The sequence below is a fragment of the Lithobates pipiens genome, unplaced genomic scaffold (genome assembly GCF_037356315.1).
Source record: "Lithobates pipiens isolate NorthernLeopardFrog02 unplaced genomic scaffold, aLitPip1_a1.2 Scaffold_18, whole genome shotgun sequence".
Taxonomy (NCBI): domain Eukaryota; kingdom Metazoa; phylum Chordata; class Amphibia; order Anura; family Ranidae; genus Lithobates; species Lithobates pipiens.
Genome location: NW_027507758.1, coordinates 633,484,857 through 633,504,322, shown reverse-complemented (window position 1 = coordinate 633,504,322; position 19,466 = coordinate 633,484,857). Strand labels below are relative to the sequence as shown.

The 19,466-nt window shown below is 43.6% G+C and overlaps 2 protein-coding genes across 3 annotated transcripts in view; both read right to left on the bottom strand.

Annotated features, from left to right (window-relative positions):
- The window catches only part of LOC143986888 (uncharacterized), a 99,616-nt gene that overhangs the window by 11,447 nt on the left and 68,703 nt on the right, over positions 1-19,466 (bottom strand). The window contains exons 15-16 of the mRNA XM_077485292.1: positions 2,444-2,695; positions 2,179-2,320 (exon numbers count right to left, since the gene is read on the bottom strand). Of these exons, the coding sequence (XP_077341418.1) occupies positions 2,179-2,320; positions 2,444-2,695 (394 nt within the window). The remainder of the gene's footprint in view (positions 1-2,178; positions 2,321-2,443; positions 2,696-19,466) is intronic.
- The window catches only part of LOC143989592 (uncharacterized), a 110,573-nt gene that overhangs the window by 48,969 nt on the left and 42,138 nt on the right, over positions 1-19,466 (bottom strand). Inside the window, exon 1 of one of the 2 annotated variants that reach the window (XM_077489798.1) lies at positions 8,138-8,215. The exons of the other annotated variant lie outside the window; for it this stretch is intronic. The gene's annotated coding sequence lies outside the window, so the exon portion shown is untranslated. Of the gene's footprint in view, positions 1-8,137; positions 8,216-19,466 lie in introns of those variants that run through there. 2 annotated transcript variants of the gene reach the window in all.

Genomic DNA, 19,466 nt, shown 5'->3' with positions numbered 1-19,466 from the left:
AATTTGCCGCCGTGCCATCTCGTCCGAGCTGCTGGCGGCACGTGAGTCAGGTCGCAGGTCCTGGTATCACTGCGGGGATACCGGTGATCCACTCACAGAGAGGAAGAACAGGGAAATGCTAATGTAAACAAGCATCTCCCCGTTCTGCCTACTGACAGTGTGATCGGGAGCAAAGATCAGTGACGTGTCACACGTAGCCACGCCCCCCCCCCACAGTTAGAAACACGCCCCTAGGACACACTTAACCCCTATACTGCCCCCTAGTGGTTAACCCCTTCACTGCCAGTGTCATTTACACAGGAATCAGTGCATTTGTATAGCACTGATTGCTGTATAAATGACAATGGCCCCAAAAAATGTGTCAAAAATGTCCGATGTGTCCTCCATAATAAAAATTGTTGATCGCCACCATTACTAGTAAAAAAAAAAAAATATATTAATAAAAATGCCATAAAACTATCCCCTATTTTGTAAATACTATAACTTTTACGCAAACCAATCAATAAACGCTTCTTTTTTTTTTAACCAAAAATATGTAGAAGAATACAGAAGAATATAGATAGAAGAATATCCCCAAACTGAGGAAAAAAAATATTTTTTTAATATATTTTTTGGGAGATATTTATTATAGCAAAATGTAAAAAATGTGTTTTTTTTTTCAAAATTGTCGCTCTTTTTTTGTTTATAGTGCAAAAAAATAAAAACCGCCAGGGTGATCAAATACCACCAAAAGAAAGCTCTATTTGTGGGGAAAAAAAGAACGTCGATTTTGTTTGGGAGCCACGCTGTATGACCGCGCAATTGTCAGTTAAAGCGACGCAGTGCCGAATCAAAAAAAAAAAAAAAAAAAGTGCTCTGGTCAGGAAGGGGGTAAAATCTTCTGGGGCTAAAGCGGTTAAAGAGTTTTTTTTTTTTTGACACAGAAGGACACAGTAGGAGAAAACATGATTCAAAGTAGAAGGAATGGAATGGGAAGGGGGAAGGAGTGAGGAGGAGAGGAGGGGAGGGGTGAGGAAGGGAGGAGAGAGGTGAGGAGGGGAGGGGTGAGGAGGGGAGGGGTGAGGAAGGGAGGAGAGAGGTGAGGAGGGGAGGGGAGACAAGAGGAGGGGTGAGGAAGGGAGGAGAGGGGTGAGGAAGGGAGGGGTAAGGAAGGGAGGAGAAGGGTGAGGAGGGGAGGAGGAGGGGGAGAGAATTAAAATTTTTCTTTTTTTTTCTTTTTTGAGGGGGGAGGTAGTTTAATTGGTATAAATTTTCGACAAGATAATTTTGCACTCAGGTCCTTCTTGTAAGGTTTATTTTGGTGTTTTTAATGTAAAACTATGGAATACAAGAATGTAAAATGTTGACTGGAAATGTTGAAGTTTATAATAAAATTAAAATTTGATTGTAAAAAAAAAAAAAAAAAGGGAACTCTGGGAGAATTGCTCTGCCAGACATCATGCTAGACCTGGGCATGATGCAGAAGACCCAAAGCACGTGCCCAAGGTAGAGCAAAATGTATGGTGAAAAAAAAAAAGAACATTTTTCTTCCAGGTGATCCCCAGAATCTCCATAAATCCAGTCTAGATACATAAATTGTGTCGGCAGCACAGAGAAGGAAGATTATCGGAGAGAAATACAGGAATACAGGACGGGGAACACAGCTCAGGAAAGTGACCAGGGGATTACAGGCTGATATCACCCAGTCCCCGCCCTACTCTGGACCAATCAGTGAGCAGTATGGGGGGAGGAATGTATTTAGTGTTAATGACCCGAGATATAAATGGACAAATGTGCAGCACTACACACTAATGATCAATATCAAAAATAAAATTGACATATGAAAAAAAAATGCAATATAAATAGTGACGCGTTCCATGAGAAATTAATGTCCAAGGTGTAAACAAAACAAAAAAAAAAAAAAAAAACAAGACAAAAGACAAGTCCCAAATTTATTCCAAAGGAGTGAAGTTCAAAACATAAATGGGTAACAGTCACAAAAATCCTGAATGACCATCCCAGATGATGCCTATTTTGGTGAAACGTGTATTATTTTTGATATTGATCATTATTTGCTTAGCGCTGCACATTTTTCATATATATCTCTGTTTATTTTACACTTTTGTCCCAGCTGCTATTGTGTAGACAGCGCTGTATATTTTGTTATTTACGTAACATTTTCGAGTGTTAATGACCCACCTGTGCTTATCTCTGTAGGAGTGTCCTCCTCTATAAATGTCCCCGTTATTCCATCCTCCTCCATAGACTGCTGATCATCCCTCACATACCTCTCTTCTTCTTCTGATTTCACCTCAAATTCTATATCGATTGGATCTCCACTCTAAACCAAGAAAATGAGAGAGAATATCATCTGTAAGATATAAGCTTTGATATTGTGACATCACATAGAAAATCCACACATCATCTCTAGCAGTCCATGTTCTAGATGCACCATTCCACCAACCTTGTAATAGTGAGGGATGGTGTGATCTTCCTGTGTGGAATCCCGGGAATACAGAGGACAGGGACATCTCTCTGGTAGGTTCCTGGTATTAGGTGACTCCATCATATCCTTGTGTCTTTCTGAAAACTCCTCCATCACTCCATACTCCTCATCCTCCTCTTTATACTCTTCTTTAACAACAATATTACCATCCCTGAGGTTTCCACTCTGAATATATAATAAAACATTCATTGTAACAATCATGCTGTGTATAAATCAGAACAACCAATAATTGTCACTCATCTACCTGATGATGGTGGGGGATGGTGTGACCTTCCTGTGTGGAATCCCGGGAATACAGAGGACGGGGACATCTCTCTGGTGGGTTTCTGTAGCTGGATGACTCCACCAAGGTGTCCTGGTACAGATCTTTGTGTCCTTTTAGAGACTCTGATTCCTCCATCACCCCATCCTCATCATCCTCCTCTTTTATCTCTTCTTTACCCTCAACTTTAGACTCTCTCAGGTTTCCACTCTGAATATATAATAAAAATGACATCAATGGTAACAATGCAGATAATGTACAGATCCTAATGATACTATCAGTGATTGTTCCTCATCTACCTGATGATGGTGGGGGATGGTGTGACCTTCCTGTGTGGAATCCCGGGAATACAGAGGACGGGGACATCTCTCTGGTGGGTTCCCATTACTGGATCCATCTGTAGGAAACACACACACTGACTGAATACATTGTTTCTATGTGTTTATCAGATGATGGGGGATCTAGGTGGAGCCTCCGTACTGCTCTCTCCTTTACAATAAAGTCTCCTCTTACCCGGTGATGTGAGGGGCGGCTGATTGTCCATCATGACGTCCTTGTAGAGATCCTTGTGTCCTTCTAAATACTCCCACTCCTCCATGGAGAAATAGACAGTGACATCCTGACACCTTATAGGAACCTGACACACACAATGATACAGTCACCATCCAGACACATCCCTTGTCTGTTACTGGATAATGTCCCAGAATTCCCAGAATCCTCCTCACCTCTCCTCCATCATCTCTCTGGTGACTTCTAGAATCTTCTTTGTATTTCTCTATTCTATCAGGGAGGGAGGTGGAGGCAATGTGATGTCATATGATCTCCAGACTTCACAGGAGGAAAACTCTAGATCTGAACACAAATAGCAAAATCAAATGATATTCCCAGAATCCTCCTCACCTCATCATTCAGGTTTGCATTATATTAAGGCCCCACTTCAGACAGAGATACAATTTACCCACACAGGACCCCCCACACTATGCAGGATAAAAGCTTGTTGCAGACATTCTGACGTCATTACATACAATGCAGGACCAACAGTCCTACTTTGCTAGTGAGGATGCCAAGGGTCCGCCCACATCCTAAGAGCACAAGTAAAAAAAAAAAAAAAAAAAACAGGTAGAGAACATTAGGAGGAGGAGCTGTGAGGTCAGTGTGATGTCATAGTGACATATAGACTCTGGATCAGGGAGGATACAAATCAATGATTTTTTTTTTAAATAATCAGATTTGTTTTATTTAAATAATTTTTTTTATGCTTATAAAATGTATTTTAACCCCCCTAGCGGTAATCCCGAGTCTGGCTCGGGTTGGGATTTTAATTACAGGAGCGGTAACCCCGAGCCAGACTCGGGATCGCATCGCTCGATGCAGGGGTGGACACAGGGAGAGTTACTTACCTTGTCCCCTGGATCCAGCGATGTCCGCCGCGCTGTGTGATCGAGCTGTCCTCCGCTCGATTCACAGTGCCGAATGCCGCCGAGCTCCGTTCCCTGCGACGTTACGGCGCACGGGAGCGGAGAACGGCAGCAAATTCAAAAAAGTAAAAGTACACAAAACACGCACAGTACTGTAATCTTACAGATTATAGTGCTGTATTACAAAATTACACACCCCCTTTGTCCCTAGTGGTCTGTGCAATGCCCTGCATGCACTTTTATATTATAAATACAGTTTTTTCTGCCTGGAATTTGGAGATTGTCCATAGCAACCAAAAAGTGTCCCTTTTTCAGTGTTTTAGGATTTGATTACATTATTGAATATTTTTTATTATTCTTTATTATATTATAAACTTTATCATACCTGGGATGTCTGCTAGACTCTGGTTTGAACAGATTTAAGAGCGTTATTCCTAAGAATTACAGGACTACAAAATAAAAGCCAGATTTCCATGCAAAATAATTGTACCGCTTTCAGCACCTAATTCCAGACTGAATCATACCGCCAGGGAGGTTAATAAAATGCATTTGGTGTAAAAATCTAAAGATAGTTTTCCATATAAGATACATTTAAAATGTTGTTTATTTAGCATGGAATAGAGCTTAGTTAGGTAGCATGACTCTGTATATTCTGCAATATTTTCATTTTTGGTGAACTCATTCAATGAATCCAATTTCTGCAAGCTGAGATAACATGCACTGCATCGATGCATTCACACAAATTCACAGTAACCATGAAATAAAACAACGTTCAGGAACATTACTTCATCCCATTGTTTTACAAATCTATGTACACTACAAACTGTATGATTGAATCGGTTCTGATATCACCATTTTACTAACCCGACAGCTTATTATTCTAAATGGGAAACTTTCTTTTTGTTTGCAAATATTAACCACTTGACCACTGGGCACTTAAACACCCTTAATAACCAGACCAATTTTCAGCTTTCGGTGCTCTCAAATTTTGAATGACAATTACTCCGTCATGCAACACTGGACCTATATGAAATTTTTGTCCTTTTTTTTCACACAAATAGAGCTTTCTTTTGGTGGTATTTAATCACCGCTCGGTTATTTATTTTTTGTGCTATAAAAGAAAAAAGACAGAAAATTCTGTAAAAAAATGAATTTTTCTTTGTTTCTGTTATAAAATTTAGCAGATTAGTAATTTTTTCTTCATAAATTTTGGCCAAAATTTATACCACTACATATCTTTGGTAAAAATAAGTACAAATTGGTGGATATTATTTGGTCTTTGTGAAAGTTATAGAGTCCACAAGCTATGGTGCCAATATCTGAAAATTGATCACACCTGAAGTACTGACGGCCTATTTCAATTCTTGAGACCCCAACATGCCAGAAAAGTACAAATACCCCCCAAATGACCCCTTTTTGGAAAGAAGACATTCCAAGGTATTTAGTAAGAGGCATGATGAGTTTTTTGAAGTTGTCATTTTTTCCCACAATTCTTTGCAAAATCAAGATTTTTTTTCCACAAAATTGTCATATTATCAGTTTATTTCTCACACACAGCATATGCATACCACAAATTACACCCCAAAACACATTCTGCTATTACTCCCGAGTACGGCGATACCACATGTGTGAGATTTTTACACAGCGTGGCCACATACAGAGGCCCAACATGCAGGGAGCGCCATCAGGCGTTCTGGAGCACCCAGGACAATTCTGACATTTCTCTCCTACATGTAAGAATCATCATTTATTTGCTAGAAAATTACACAGAACCCCAAAACATTATATATGTTTTTTAAGCAAAGACCCTGGAGAATACAATGGTGGTCATTGCAAATTTTTATCTCACACGGTATTCGCGCAGCAATTTTTCGAATGTGTTTTTTTGAGGGAAAAAACAGTTTTGTGCTTAAAAAAAAAAAAAAAAAAAGTAAAGTTAGCCCAATTTTTGCATAAAGTGAAAGATGAAGTTATGCTGAGTAAATAGATACCTAACATGTCACTCTTCAAAATTGCACACGCTCGTGGAATGGCGCCAAACTTCGCTACTTAAAAATCCCCATAGGCGACGCTTTAATTTTTTTTTACTGGTTACATGTTTTGAGTTAGCTCTAACGATCACGGCGATATCTCACATGTGTGGTTTGAACACCGTTTTCATATGTGGGCGGGGCTTACTTATGCGTTCGCTTCTGCATGCGAGCACATGGGGACAGGGGCGCTTTAATTTTTTTCCCCAAAAATAAATTTTTGATCACTTTTATTCCTATTACAAGGAATGTAAACATCCCTTGTAATAGGAATATGGGATGACAGGTCCTCTTTACAGTGAGATATGGGGTCAATAAGACCCCGCATCTCACCTCTAGGCTGGGAAGCCTGAAATAAAAATAAAAATAAAATAAAAAGATTCTGGCATTGATCGTATTGGCGAGTCGGTAGAAGCACCGGAGGGCGGCGAGGGGGGGGGTGTCTATGGCTGGGTATTGCAGGGTATCACCGAGTATGGCTGGGTATTGCAGGGTATCTCCAAGTATGACTGGGTATGGCAATTTATGGCAGGGTATTTCAGAGTATTGGCGGGTATTGCAGAGTATTGACGGGTATTGCAGAGTATTGGCGGGTATTGCAGAGTATTGGCTAGTATTGCAGAGTATTGGCTAGTATTGCAGAGTATTGGCTAGTATTGCAGAGTATTGGCGGGTATTGGAGAGTATTGGCGGGTATTGCACAGTATTGGAGGGTATTGGCAGGTATTGGCGAGTCGGTAGAAGCACCGGAGGGCGGCGAGGGGGGGGGGGGGGCGTCTATGGCTGGGTATTGCAGGGTATCACCGAGTATTGGCAGGCATTGCAAAGTATTGGCGAGCATTGCAGAGTATTGGCGGGCATTGCAGAGTATTAGCTGGCATTGCACAGTATTGGCGGGTATTGCACAGTATTGGCGGGTATTGGCGGGCATTGCAGAGTATTGCCTGGTATTGCAGAGTATTAGCTGGCATTGCAGAGTATTGCCAGGGTATGGAGGGGTTAAATTCGGTGAGCAGTGATGTGGGCACTGCAGATGCACCCCACAGCGCTGCTGACACCGATCTCTTTCCCCTCCGCTGTACCGATCGGTACAGAGAGGGGGAGGGAGGAACCATTAACTGCCTCTCAGAGTTAAACAACCGCCCTGAAGCCGTTAATCGGCTATGGGTGGTTGTTTAGTGGTTAAAGAGCCCCTGTCACTTCAGATCCATCATGGCAGCGTCTGTTAGCGGCATCCACTCACCTGCTGCCTCCACGTCCCTCACCTTGTTGTGTCACTGCCCCATCACCAGCCGTCCCATTAAAATGAATGGGACTTTCGGTGAGCCAACAGCAGGTCAGAGGAGGAGCCACTGCAGGACGGAGATGACAGTTACTATTTAAAAATTATGATTTAAATCAAATCCCCCTGCTCTGGATGGAGGAACATTGGGAGGAGTAGCTGTGAGGTCAGTGTGATGTCATAGGACATATAGACTCTGGATGGAGGGACATTTGGATGGGGAGATTTGAGGTGTCCTCTGTATGAGGTTCCCATGCAAACCAAATCATTGTTCCTGGGTGTGTCCTTCCTCTCCTAAACTGAAGAGTGAACTCTGACCTTTACCATACAGAAATCTGTCAGGAATGTGTGAAAGTAAGCTCTCATGTGATCAGGTGACGTGCGGAGGAACGGAGTGTAAATAGCAGACAATTTTCTCCAGAGCTCCTAATGGTGGGGATGGATTTTGCTGAGTGCTGGTGCCAAGTTTCCACCCCCCAGGATCACTGCAGGTGTGGAGAAAAGCTGTGTAAGAGGATATGGAGGAGAGATGTGTGGATGGGGGAATCACTTCAGTTTGTTCTTCTCATCCCGCTGACTGAACCATGTATGGCCAGATTTGGAAGGAAAATATATTAATCATCAACTGATCCTCCATGAAGGGGTTAATTTAAGTATTACCTCCTCTGCCGCCAGATCCAGCAGTATCTTCTCTCTACGTCCTTCCAAATGGGATGTCTGCCAGTACCTGACATCACTTCCTGTCTGTATTCCATAGAGACTTCCTGTCTAGGTAGAGGTGAGATCACCACCTTGTGGAGCTCAGGGGAACTGCAGCTCAAGAAACATCTTGTAGTGTGAACACGGCCTTGTGCTGTGTGTATGTACTGTATATCATTCCCCTTTCTCTCCTCCCTGAGTGTGTATGAAGAGGCGGAGCTCTGAGTGTGTATGAAGAGGCGGAGCTCTGAGTGTGTATGAAGAGGCGGAGCGTTGAGTATGTATGAAGAGGCAGAGCTTTGAGCATGTATAAGGAGGCGGAACTCTGAGTGTGTATGAAGAGGCGGAGCCCTGAGTGTGTATGAAGAGGCAGAGCCCTGAGTGTGTATGAAGAGGTGGAGCTCTGAGTGTGTATGAAGAGGCAGAGCCCTGAGTGTGTATGAAGAGGCGGAGCTCTGAGTGTGTATGAAGAGGCGAAGCGCTGAGTATGTATAAAGAGGCGGAGCTCTGAGTGTGTATGAAGAGGCGAAGCGCTGAGTATGTATAAAGAGGCGGAGCTCTGAGTGTGTATGAAGAGGCGGAGCTCTGAGTGTGTATGAAGAGGAGGAGCTCTGAGTGTGTATGAAGAGGAGGAGCTCTGAGTGTGTATGAAGAGGAGGAGCTCTGAGTGTGTATGAAGAGGAGGAGCGCTGAGTGTGTATGAAGAGGTGGAGCTCTGAGTGTGTATGAAGAGGCGGAGCTCTGAGTGTGTATGAAGAGGCGGAGCTCTGAGTGTGTATGAAGAGGCGGAACGCTGAGTATGTATGTTGTTTTAAATATTGTTTATTTCGTTTTCCACATTTACAAAAAGAACAGTACAAAATATTCCTTATACATACTTTTAAAAATCACTTTAGTTAACATTCATGTTATTTCAGTATTTTCAACATTCACATAAAAACAGACAGTAAAAAAAAAAAAAAGTACACATTGGGTGTCCGACCGGATCGATCTTAAATATCCCAAGAGGGAAGAAGAAGAAGAAGAGAGAGAGGGAAAAAAATAAAAAAAATAAAAAAAAAACACCCCCTCCTCCTCTCCTCATGTGTTTAAAATTATCCTTTTGTGATTTTATCTTACCCATATTTGTTACCCCTCCCACGTGACGCTTTTTCTTAATTCCAATTTGTGATTTGTGTAAGGTGGGGATTCCTCTCCTTCCATCCCCACTCCCTTCTACAAAAAAAAAAAAAAAAAAAAATAAAAGGGAAAAGAGACAAAAAAGGCACCAAAACAACAAAAAAACCCCAGACAAACCCCCTAAAGGACCCTAGGACAAGGGGTCCCCCCATCTCCTCCCCCACACAAAAAAAAAAAAAAAAAAAGGGGGAAAGGGATCTTTTCCCTTTCTCTTCCTTCCTCCCCCTTCTCCTCTTCCCTCCTTTATATAAAAAAAAAAAAATTTATAAGGGGTTATGAAGTATATGCATCCTGCCTCCCTCCCCTAGACGCCCTCTCCATCCCCCATAATTCCAAGATATATTGAGGATTTTCTAAATTCCATCCAGTTCCTCCAAGTCGCCTGGAATCTAATTTCGGCTCCCCGTTGAAGGTATATTAGTTCTTCCATAATCCTCAATCTATCTATTTCCCTAAACCAATCTCTTATCCCTGGTGTTTCCTTTACTTTCCAATATCTCGGGATCAGTACTTTCGCTGCATTTAGCAAAAATGGAGTTAATGCTCTTCTATATTTTTCCCTAGGGCCCTCGGCCGCGTGAAACAAACATTTCCAGGGATCCAGTTCTATTTCCTTCCCATCGATCTCTTTAATTAAGCCCACCACTTTTTCCCAATATAACTGGATTGCACTGCATTGCCACCATATATGGGCGTGGGTTCCCTCCCTCCCACACTCCCTCCAACAGAGGGGTGATAAGTCTTTGTTAATCTTATGCATTTTCGATGGAACATAATACCATCTAACCAATAATTTATAGTTCATTTCTTGGATCTTCGTATCTATTGAAGTGGAGTGGGTATAGTCTATAACTTTCCCTTTCAGTTTTTCTGGGATTGATTGATTCAATTCCCCTTCCCACCTCCCAAAAGCAGGTATCGCCTCATCCTCCATTAAAGATATTAAGGTCCTATATATCTTAGAGATCCCCTGTCTGCCCGCTCCTCCTCGGTCAATCAATTTCTCCCAAGGGTTTAAATTGTCACCAGAGCGGAGAGGTTTTGGAAGGGACTCAACAAAATGTTGGAGTTGTCTGTATCTCCATCCATCCCATGGTGTTCTTCCATATTTCTCTCGTATCTCCTCCAATGAGCATAAGCTATTTACTTTTAACACATCCCTTAACCTTAATATGTCCCTATGCGCCCACTTCTGAAACATTTTGTTTTCTTTCCCCGGAGGAAAATAGTTATTTCCTGACAGGGGCATTAGAGGGCTATTGTTATTTTGTCCTTCTGTACCTTTGAGTACCCCATCCCATGTTCTTAATGTTTCCATTGTAATCGGGGATATTCTTCTAGAGAGACCCCTAAACTTCATTGGAATCCAAATGGTCTGACTCAGGGCAACATTACTCATATTATCTTCCAGTGATACCCACTTTTTATATGGAGCGTTGTAAACCCAATCCAAAATTCTCCTCATTACCGCTGCTGAATGATATTTTTGAAAATCTGGGAGAGATACCCCTCCCTTATCCTTAGGCCTATTCATTACCTTATAAGAAACGCGACTTCCTCTTTTGTTCCATATAAATTTCTGAATCAGGGATTTAATAATTTTAAAATAGGCCCCTGGGATATTTATCGGGAGGCTCTGAAAGATATATAGAGCCTTTGGCAGAATCATCATTTTAATTACATTTATCCTGCCAAACCATGACAGTCTGTGTGCAGGGTAACCTTTAAGATCTTGTTTAATTTTATTTAAAAGAGGGAGATAATTATCTTGATATAAATCTGTAACTGATGTCGATAAGTATATTCCTAAGTATTTCAGGCCCCTCTCTTTCCACACAAAGGGGAAAAGAGCTCTAAGTTCTCTTCTCTCCTCTGGGGGAGAATAGACATTTAATATCTCAGTTTTCTCTCTATTGATCTTAAAGTTCGAAACATTCCCGTATTCCTCCAGCTCCTGCAGAATCCTAGGAAGGGACTGTTTGGGGTTCGTTATATAGAGCATAATATCATCTGCAAATGCAGATATCTTATGCTCATTCTCTGATACTTTTATTCCCTCAATACCTTGGTTCGCTCTTATAGAAACCAAGAGAGGTTCTAAAGAGAATACGAAAAGTAAGGGAGATAGTGGGCATCCCTGACGTGTGCCATTATAAAGCCCAAAAGAGTTTGATAGGGTCCCATTCACCTGAATCTGAGCTGTAGGGTTAGAGTATAAGGCCTCTATCCACCGCAGCATTCTTGGGCCTAAACCAAATTTATATAATGTCTGCTGAGTATGTATGAAGAGGCGGAACGCTGAGTATGTATGAAGAGGCAGAGCCCTGAGTGTGTATGAAGAGGCAGAGCCCTGAGTGTGTATGAAGAGGCAAAGCTCTGAGTGTGTATGAAGAGGCGGAGCCCTGAGTGTGTATGAAGAGGCGGAGCCCTGAGTGTGTATGAAGAGGCGGAGCTCTGAGTGTGTATGAAGGGGCGAAGCTCTGTGTATAAAGAGGCGGAGCTCCTGCTGGAAAAGCGGTCAGAGGAGGAGGAGTCTAGGAGGGAGACGACAGAAAGCGCAGAATACTTGCAGGAGTGAGCGAGGAGGATCCGGTTCCTTTGCCATTGGAGGTGAGGAGAGTGTGAAGGATGTTGGTGACTTTGGTAGATGAAAAGCTACCAGAGTCACCAACACTGGTAGCTTAGTGTATTTGTGATGATTTATGTGCACACACAATAGGACAGCGCTGTGACACATAATGCTCTTCTAGTTGATAAAGGGAACACTTACCTTTGTTACAGCAGCAGTCTGGTATAAGTTATTTCTGTAGGTATTTGAGTTGTTACACATAGCGCGGGTTTTATTCTATTTATATTGGGGACATAATTGCCCAAATCTGGGGATCAGGAGCCATTTCCACCCTTTACTCTCGGCTGGGGCTCTTTGTATCCATATAACAGATGTTCTACATGACTAAATCTGACATCAATTTTACTGCAAAATCAAAGGGGCCAAAATGTCTCCCCCCCGAGCAGTAATATATTTCTATTCCCCTTGGTGGGAGTGGAGATGACCCATCTATAAGGATATACAGTACATACACACAGCAGAGATTTTTTTCGAGAGGGGGGGTTGCAGTTCCTCTGAGCTCCACAAGGTGGTGATCTCACACCTGCCCAGACAGAAAGTCTCTATGGAAGACAGGAAGTGATGTCAGGTACAGGCAGGAAGTTCCGAGTGAGAGGTGAGTTGAGAGGAAGTAGAGAGAAGACATTACTGGACGAAGCAGCAGAGGAGGTAATAAGATCTTATTTTCTATTTACACCCAGTAACCCCCCCCCCCCCCGTCATGTCAGTCCTCTTCCTCCATAGTCACTGTGATGTCTTTTATCTCCAGCAGATGATGATACACACATATACAGTGTGGAAACCTAGATTAACCCCTTCAGGGGAATCAGTTGATGATGAATATATCTTCCTTCCAACTCTGGCCATACATGGTTCAGTTTTATCGTTCAGCCAGCGGGATGAGAGGAAAAAAACGGAAGTAATTCCCCAATCCACACTTTGGAGGGGGATGGGGGGATCCTCCCCACTGCACTATTGTATTCCGACAATGGGGGGCGCTCCTCCGCTCTCAGAATACACAGATCAGTGATGAAGCTATTGGCTGCAGCCGCTGATGGAGTGACTTTTATCCGGCAGTGACCACACATGGATGGAAATGTGACCGATCCCTGCTGAACCAGCTGAATTTCCATGTTTCTATCGTCACCATAAGTGACTTCCTACCCTCCCCCTCATCTCCTTCATTATGTAAGTCATGCTGAGATCATCTCCCATTGGCTGAGCAATATTCTCATTTGTCTCTGAGCTCCTTCTTGCTATTCCTCGTCCTGCCTGTTGTTTCCTTGGATTGATTTTCTGTGTAGTGACCCCGGCTTCATCTCTTGGATGCGCTCGTCTGTTGCTTGTCCTGACCTTTATCCTGATTCCTGGATCTCCTCCTCATCTCTCCTCCATATCCTCTTACACAGCTTTTCTCCACACCTGCAGTGATCCCGGGGGGTGGAAACTTGGCACCAACACTCAGCAAAATCCATCCCCACCATTAGGAGCTCTGGAGAAAATTGTCTGCTATTTACACTCCGTTCCTCCGCACGTCACCTGATCACATGAGAGCTTACTTTCACACATTCCTGACAGATTTCTGTATGGTAAAGGTCAAAGTACACGCTTCAGTTTAGGAGAGGTAGGACACACCCAGGAACAATGATTTGGTTTACACAGGAGCCTCATATAGAGGGCCCCTCAAATCTCCCCATCCAAATGTCCCTCCATCCAGAGTCTATATGTCCTATGACATCACACTGACCTCCCAGCTCCTCCTCCCAATGTCCCTCCGTTGGGCTTTTTTTTACTGATGCAGTCTGACTGGAGATAACTACTGTTCTGCTCTTTTAAAGATAGCCTTTAAGGCTATCGTTGCTGGGGAGCACGTTGCTGGGGTTCTCACCTTTAGTGTTTCTTTCTCCAAGTGAATCTTTATACTTTGATTGATATGCACTTCAAGCTCTGCCTCATCTGAATGTCTAATCTGAAGATTTCTTCTTTTTCCCTCCACAGGTATGTCCCAGCTGAGTCACATCCACCCATAACTGGAAAACTGGAAACTTTGCTGTCACTGTGTCTGTGTGTATTTTGTTCTGTCGCCTTCACCATCTGTTCCCTGTCTGCATCATTATGATGTTTGTGTTGCTCTGTCGTGTCTTACCAAAGTTTTATGTGCTGATCTTATCTTTACATCGCTGCTGGTCTGACTTTAGGATGTTGAAGGCCTGCTCTGATTGTCAGCCATCCTTATGTTATCTCGTGATCTATTAATTAACAAAAAAACACCCCAACCTTAACAGTATAAAACTAGAGCACCCTTATGGGGTCAGCACATTGCTGGGGGTAATGTTGTTGCAGTTCTTTCCTTTAGTGATTCTTTCTCTAAGTCAGTGATTCTCAACCAGGGTTCCTCCAGAGGTTGCTAGGGGTTCCTTCAGAATTGGGCAATTTCCGCCTCTCAGATAAGTTCCCACTGACACCATTGATCTTCCCAATGACCACAAATGTAAGGACCATTCTTCCCAGTGACCATCACACTAATGTATCACGAGTTAAGCCCTTGTACACACGGTCGGAAATTCAGACGGAAACTGTCCGATCGGACCGTGTTGTCGGATAATCCGACCGTGTGTGGGCTCCATCTGGCTTTTTCCGTTGGAATGTCCGAACAACAAAGTTTGAGAGCTGGATATAAAATTTTCCGACAACATGATCCGATCGGACTTTGTCCGATCGTTTGTAGAGAATTCTGATCGGACAAAGTGCCACGTGTGCTCAGATCAAATTACGAGACCAAAGCTATTGGCTACAAGCCTCAACGTAGTCCCGTCGTAATGAACAAACGTCATCACGTTCCGAACGATCGGATTTTCCAACAACTTTGCTATTGGCTACTAGCCTGAACGTAGACCCATCATAACAAACGAATGTCATCACGCTCCGAACTATCGTATTTTCCGACAACTTTGTCCGACCGTGTGTATGCAACCCCAGTTTCGGACAATGTCCGTCGGATTTTGTTGTCGGAATGTCCGACCGTGTGTACAAGGGCTTACAGATTTAAAATTTTTAGCAGGGGTTCCCCCGAGACCGACAAACCATTTCAAGGGTTCCTCTGTGTTGAAGAGGTTGAGAAAGGCTGCTCTAAGTGATTTTTTATACAAGTGAGATGCATTTCAAGCTCTGCACTTCAGTGATTGCATGAAGCGAACATACATAGCAAACTGCGCTGAAAAGCACCAAACAGGCTGTGGGTGACCCGTCTCTCTATTAAGCACTCCTTCCACTCTGTAACGTGTGTTCTCTACCACTTCTGTCCTCTTTCCTCCACCCCTCTGCTTATATATATATATATATATATATATATATATATATATATATATATATATATATAATCTCACCCTCCTTTCTGCCCTTTCCCTATTACTGCACTCGCCAACTCCTGCTCATTCTACACCCACATGCTGATAAAGCCTCCAGGATGCTGGGGCATGTCCCTTCATATAAATCACACTCCCGCATTACTTCTCTCACCCTTCTGCTTCTCCTAATCTCTGGTAACCTATCCCCAAACCCTGGGTCTCCATTATTTAACTGTGCCCAACGCTCCCATCACCCTACACCCTCTGGCAGCAGCTGCAATCCACAGAACTCGGTTTCCATTTCTATTCTTCCCAAACCAGCCTCCCCTTCTCCTGTAACAAAAAAACTAGCCACTGCCCACACCTATAACTGACTTTCACAGTGAGGAGCACATGGAGGGCATATACATATCTTCTCCTGTGCCCTCTGGAATGAACGCTCTGTCTGTCACAAACTCACCTCCCTCCACAACCTCTTTATCACGAATTTCTTTACTCTACTTGCCATTACCGAAAAACTGACTTCATGAATCTGACACTGCTTCTCCTGCCTTCCTCTCCCTTGGTGGCCTTCTCTGGACTCACTCCCCCAGACCCAGTGGATGGAAGAGAGGTGGAGTGGGAATCCTTTTAGCCCCTCGTCTACACATCCACCCTGGGTCAGGTGATAGCCTCCCATGGCTTCCACTACCATTTATATGCTGATGACACCCAAATCTATCTCTACCCCTCAGCTCACTCCATCAGTCTCCCCACACATCACTGATTTAAAACAGACATATCAGCCTGGCTGTCAAACCATTTCCTCAAACTGAATCTATCTAAAACTGAGCTCTTAATATTTCCTCCCCCACATGCCCCTCCCCTGACTTCTCTATCAAGATCAATGGCACATCTACCAGTCTGTCCCCACATGCCAGGTTGCGGCTCCCTGGTTAGTGCTTGGCTCGACTACTGCAACTCCCTCCTCATTGGATTACCTTTACATAGAATATCCCCCCTTCAGTCCATAATGAATGCCGCTGCCAGATTCATCCACCTTACCAACCATTCAGTGTCCTCCACCCCTCTCTGCCAATCCCTCCACTGGCTTCCACTCACCCAACAAATAAAATTCAAAGTACTAACAATAATTTACAAAGCCATCCATAACTCTGTCCCAAAAATACCAACCAAGCCACTCTCTTCGGTCCTCCCAGGACCTCCTGCTCTCTAGCTCCCTTGTTACCTCCTCCCATGCTCGCCACCAGGATTTCTCCAGAGCTTCTCCCATCCTTTGGAACTCCCTACCCCAATCTGTCCGACTGTTCCCTAATCTATCCATCTTTAGACGATCCCTGAAAACCCTTCTCTTTAACCACTACAGATCCGCGCTATTGCGACGGCATTAGCGCGGACCTACATTTCCGGGACTACGTCTATTGACGTCGTCCCGGATACGAGCGGCCTGCGCGCCCCCTGAGGGGCGCGCGCGGCGCGCTCTGTGATCGGCGAGTCCGTGAGACTCGCCTGATCACCGATCTGAGCAAGGGGTCGATCCCGACCCCTTATCACGTGATCAGCTGTCAGCCAATGACAGCTGATCATGTGATAAAACGGAGCCGGTAATCGGCTATTATTCCTCCTCGCGCTGACAGCGCGAGGAGAGAAAAAAAAAGCCGATCACGGCCAGCAATACAGCTGACCACCTGCCCGCTGCCAGTGCCCACCTGCCCACCGCCGTGCCATCCTGAATAAAAGTAAGTGCCCCCCATCAGTGCCCCCCATCAGTGCCCATAGTGCCCACAGTGCCACCTACAGTGCCACCCACAATGCCACCCACAGTGCCATCCAGCAGTGCCACCCACAGTGCCCACAATCTGCCTCAAAGGTGCTGCGACCCAGTGCCGCCCATCAGTGCCCAGCAGTGCCGCCCATCAGTGCCCAGCAGTGCCGCCCATCAGTGCCCAGCAGTGCCACCTATCAGTGCCCATCAGTCCCATCTATCAGTGGTACCTATCTGTGCCCATCTTTGCCCATCAGTGCCGCCTTATCTGTGCCCATCGGTGCCGCCTTATCTGTGCCTATTAGTGCCGCCTTAACTATGCCTATCAGTGCCCACCAGTGCAGCCTATCAGTGCCCACCAATGCAGCCCATCAGTGCCCACCAATGCAGCCCATCAGTGCCCACCAATGCAGCCATCAGTGCCGCCTAATCAGCGCACTTCAATGAAGGAGAAAAATGACCCGTTTGCAAAATTTTATAACAAACTATTAAAACATGATTTTTTTTTTTTTGCATCTTTTTTTGTTTGTTTAGCAAAAAATAAAACTCCGAGCTGTAACTAAATACCACCAAAAGAAAGCTCTATTTGTGGGAAAAAAATGATAAAAATTTCATTTGGGTACAGTGTTGTATGACCGCGCAATTGTCATTCAAAGTGCATCAGCGCTGAAAGCTGAAAATTGGTCTGGGACTGAGGGGGGTTTAAGTGCCCAGTAAGCAAGTGGTTAAAGAAGCCTATCCTGCTTCTAACTAACACTTTTACTTTCTACCTGAAAAAATATATTTTTACCTGAAAACCTTTCTTGCTTCTAACTAACCCTTTTTTACTTCCTCCATCAGCTCATCCCCCATAGCTATTGCCTTTTGTATCAATTGACCCTTCCTTTTTTAGATTGTAAGCTCTAATGAGCAGGGCCCTCTGATTCCTCTTGTACCAAATTGTAATGTAACTGTAATGTCTTCCTTTACCTTGTTAAGCGCTACACAAACTGTTGGCGCTATATAAATCCTGTATAATAATAATAATGATAGATTATGAAAATATAGTTGTCAACTATTTTCATAATTGATTAGTTGGTCAGCTCAGTACACCGTCCATACATGTCAGTAAGTGCCTGAGAACTTGTGAATGTGGGAGGAGCAATGCATTATGGGACACGTAGTCCTGGGCAGGAGAAGGGAGTAAGTGATTCTAAAAGCAGAAGTTTTTTTTTTTTTTTTTACCTTGCTATTGGGGCACTTGGAAAGGCAGGAGGAGGCAGAAGCTTCGGTGGAGGAGCCCAGAAGAGGAGAATCGGGGCTGCTCTGCACAAAACTGTTACACAGAGCCGGTAAGTATAACACGTTTGTTGATTAATTGTAAAAAAATCCAACTTTCTCTTATATTCACCGACCGACACAGCTGCTCTCTGTAACAAAATGGGTTGTCAGCCCTATCACTGGAGATTCTAGGCAAGTTGTAATACAACACTTCAGAACTTTTAGTTTCGCCCAGGGGGCGGTCCCTAGGCTACAACCCCACAGCCTGCTCTAGCAGAACTCAGTATGTCAACAAGCAGTATAACGTAAAGAGAAAAAGGAGGGGCGGGTGCTGTGTCAGTGGGTGAATTACAGAGAAAAGGATTTTACGGTGAGTACAAAAATCCTATTTTCTCTTATATTCACCGACCGACACAGCTCCTCTCTGTAACTAAATGGGATGTCCCCAAGCAGTGCCAAATGAGGGGTGGTAAAACAGAATAAAACTTCATCCACCATGGCAAGTGGGAACTAGTGAAACTAAACCCACCAAAAAAAACAGCAGTGTGTAGAAAAAACACCACCATATAACCGGGTATCCTCAACAGGAGTAATCCCCAAGACTGCAACCAATTGTGGAAGTAATCAACAGTGCATTAACATAACAGTACTGCGTTTTTATCGAAAAACCAGGAAAAAATAAAGATTGCATATTTAATTGCAACTACACGGCTGCCTGCAAAACTTTGTGGCCAAAACAGGCATCTCCAGTGATAGGGCTGACAACCCATTTTGTTACAGAGAGGAGCTGTGTCGGTCGGTGAATTACAGAAAAAAAGATTCTAGGGTGAGTACAAAAATCCTATTTTTACAATGACTATAAGGGCTCTGTGCAGGGAAGATCATATATGTGTGTGTGTATGGCATTACATTTAAAGTAAAAGTTTACCAGTATTGTGTATTATATTTAAAATGATCATATCCGTGAAAAAAAAAGTCTCAGCTTTTAGTACTACTTTAATATAAAAGGTTTATATTTCCCCTCAGCCCTTCATATAGCTTCATGGCCGACTCCTAGTTATAATGCCCATATATCCTACTTCTGGATGTATTTATTATTAGAAATATGAAATAACTTGCAACAAAATTTCC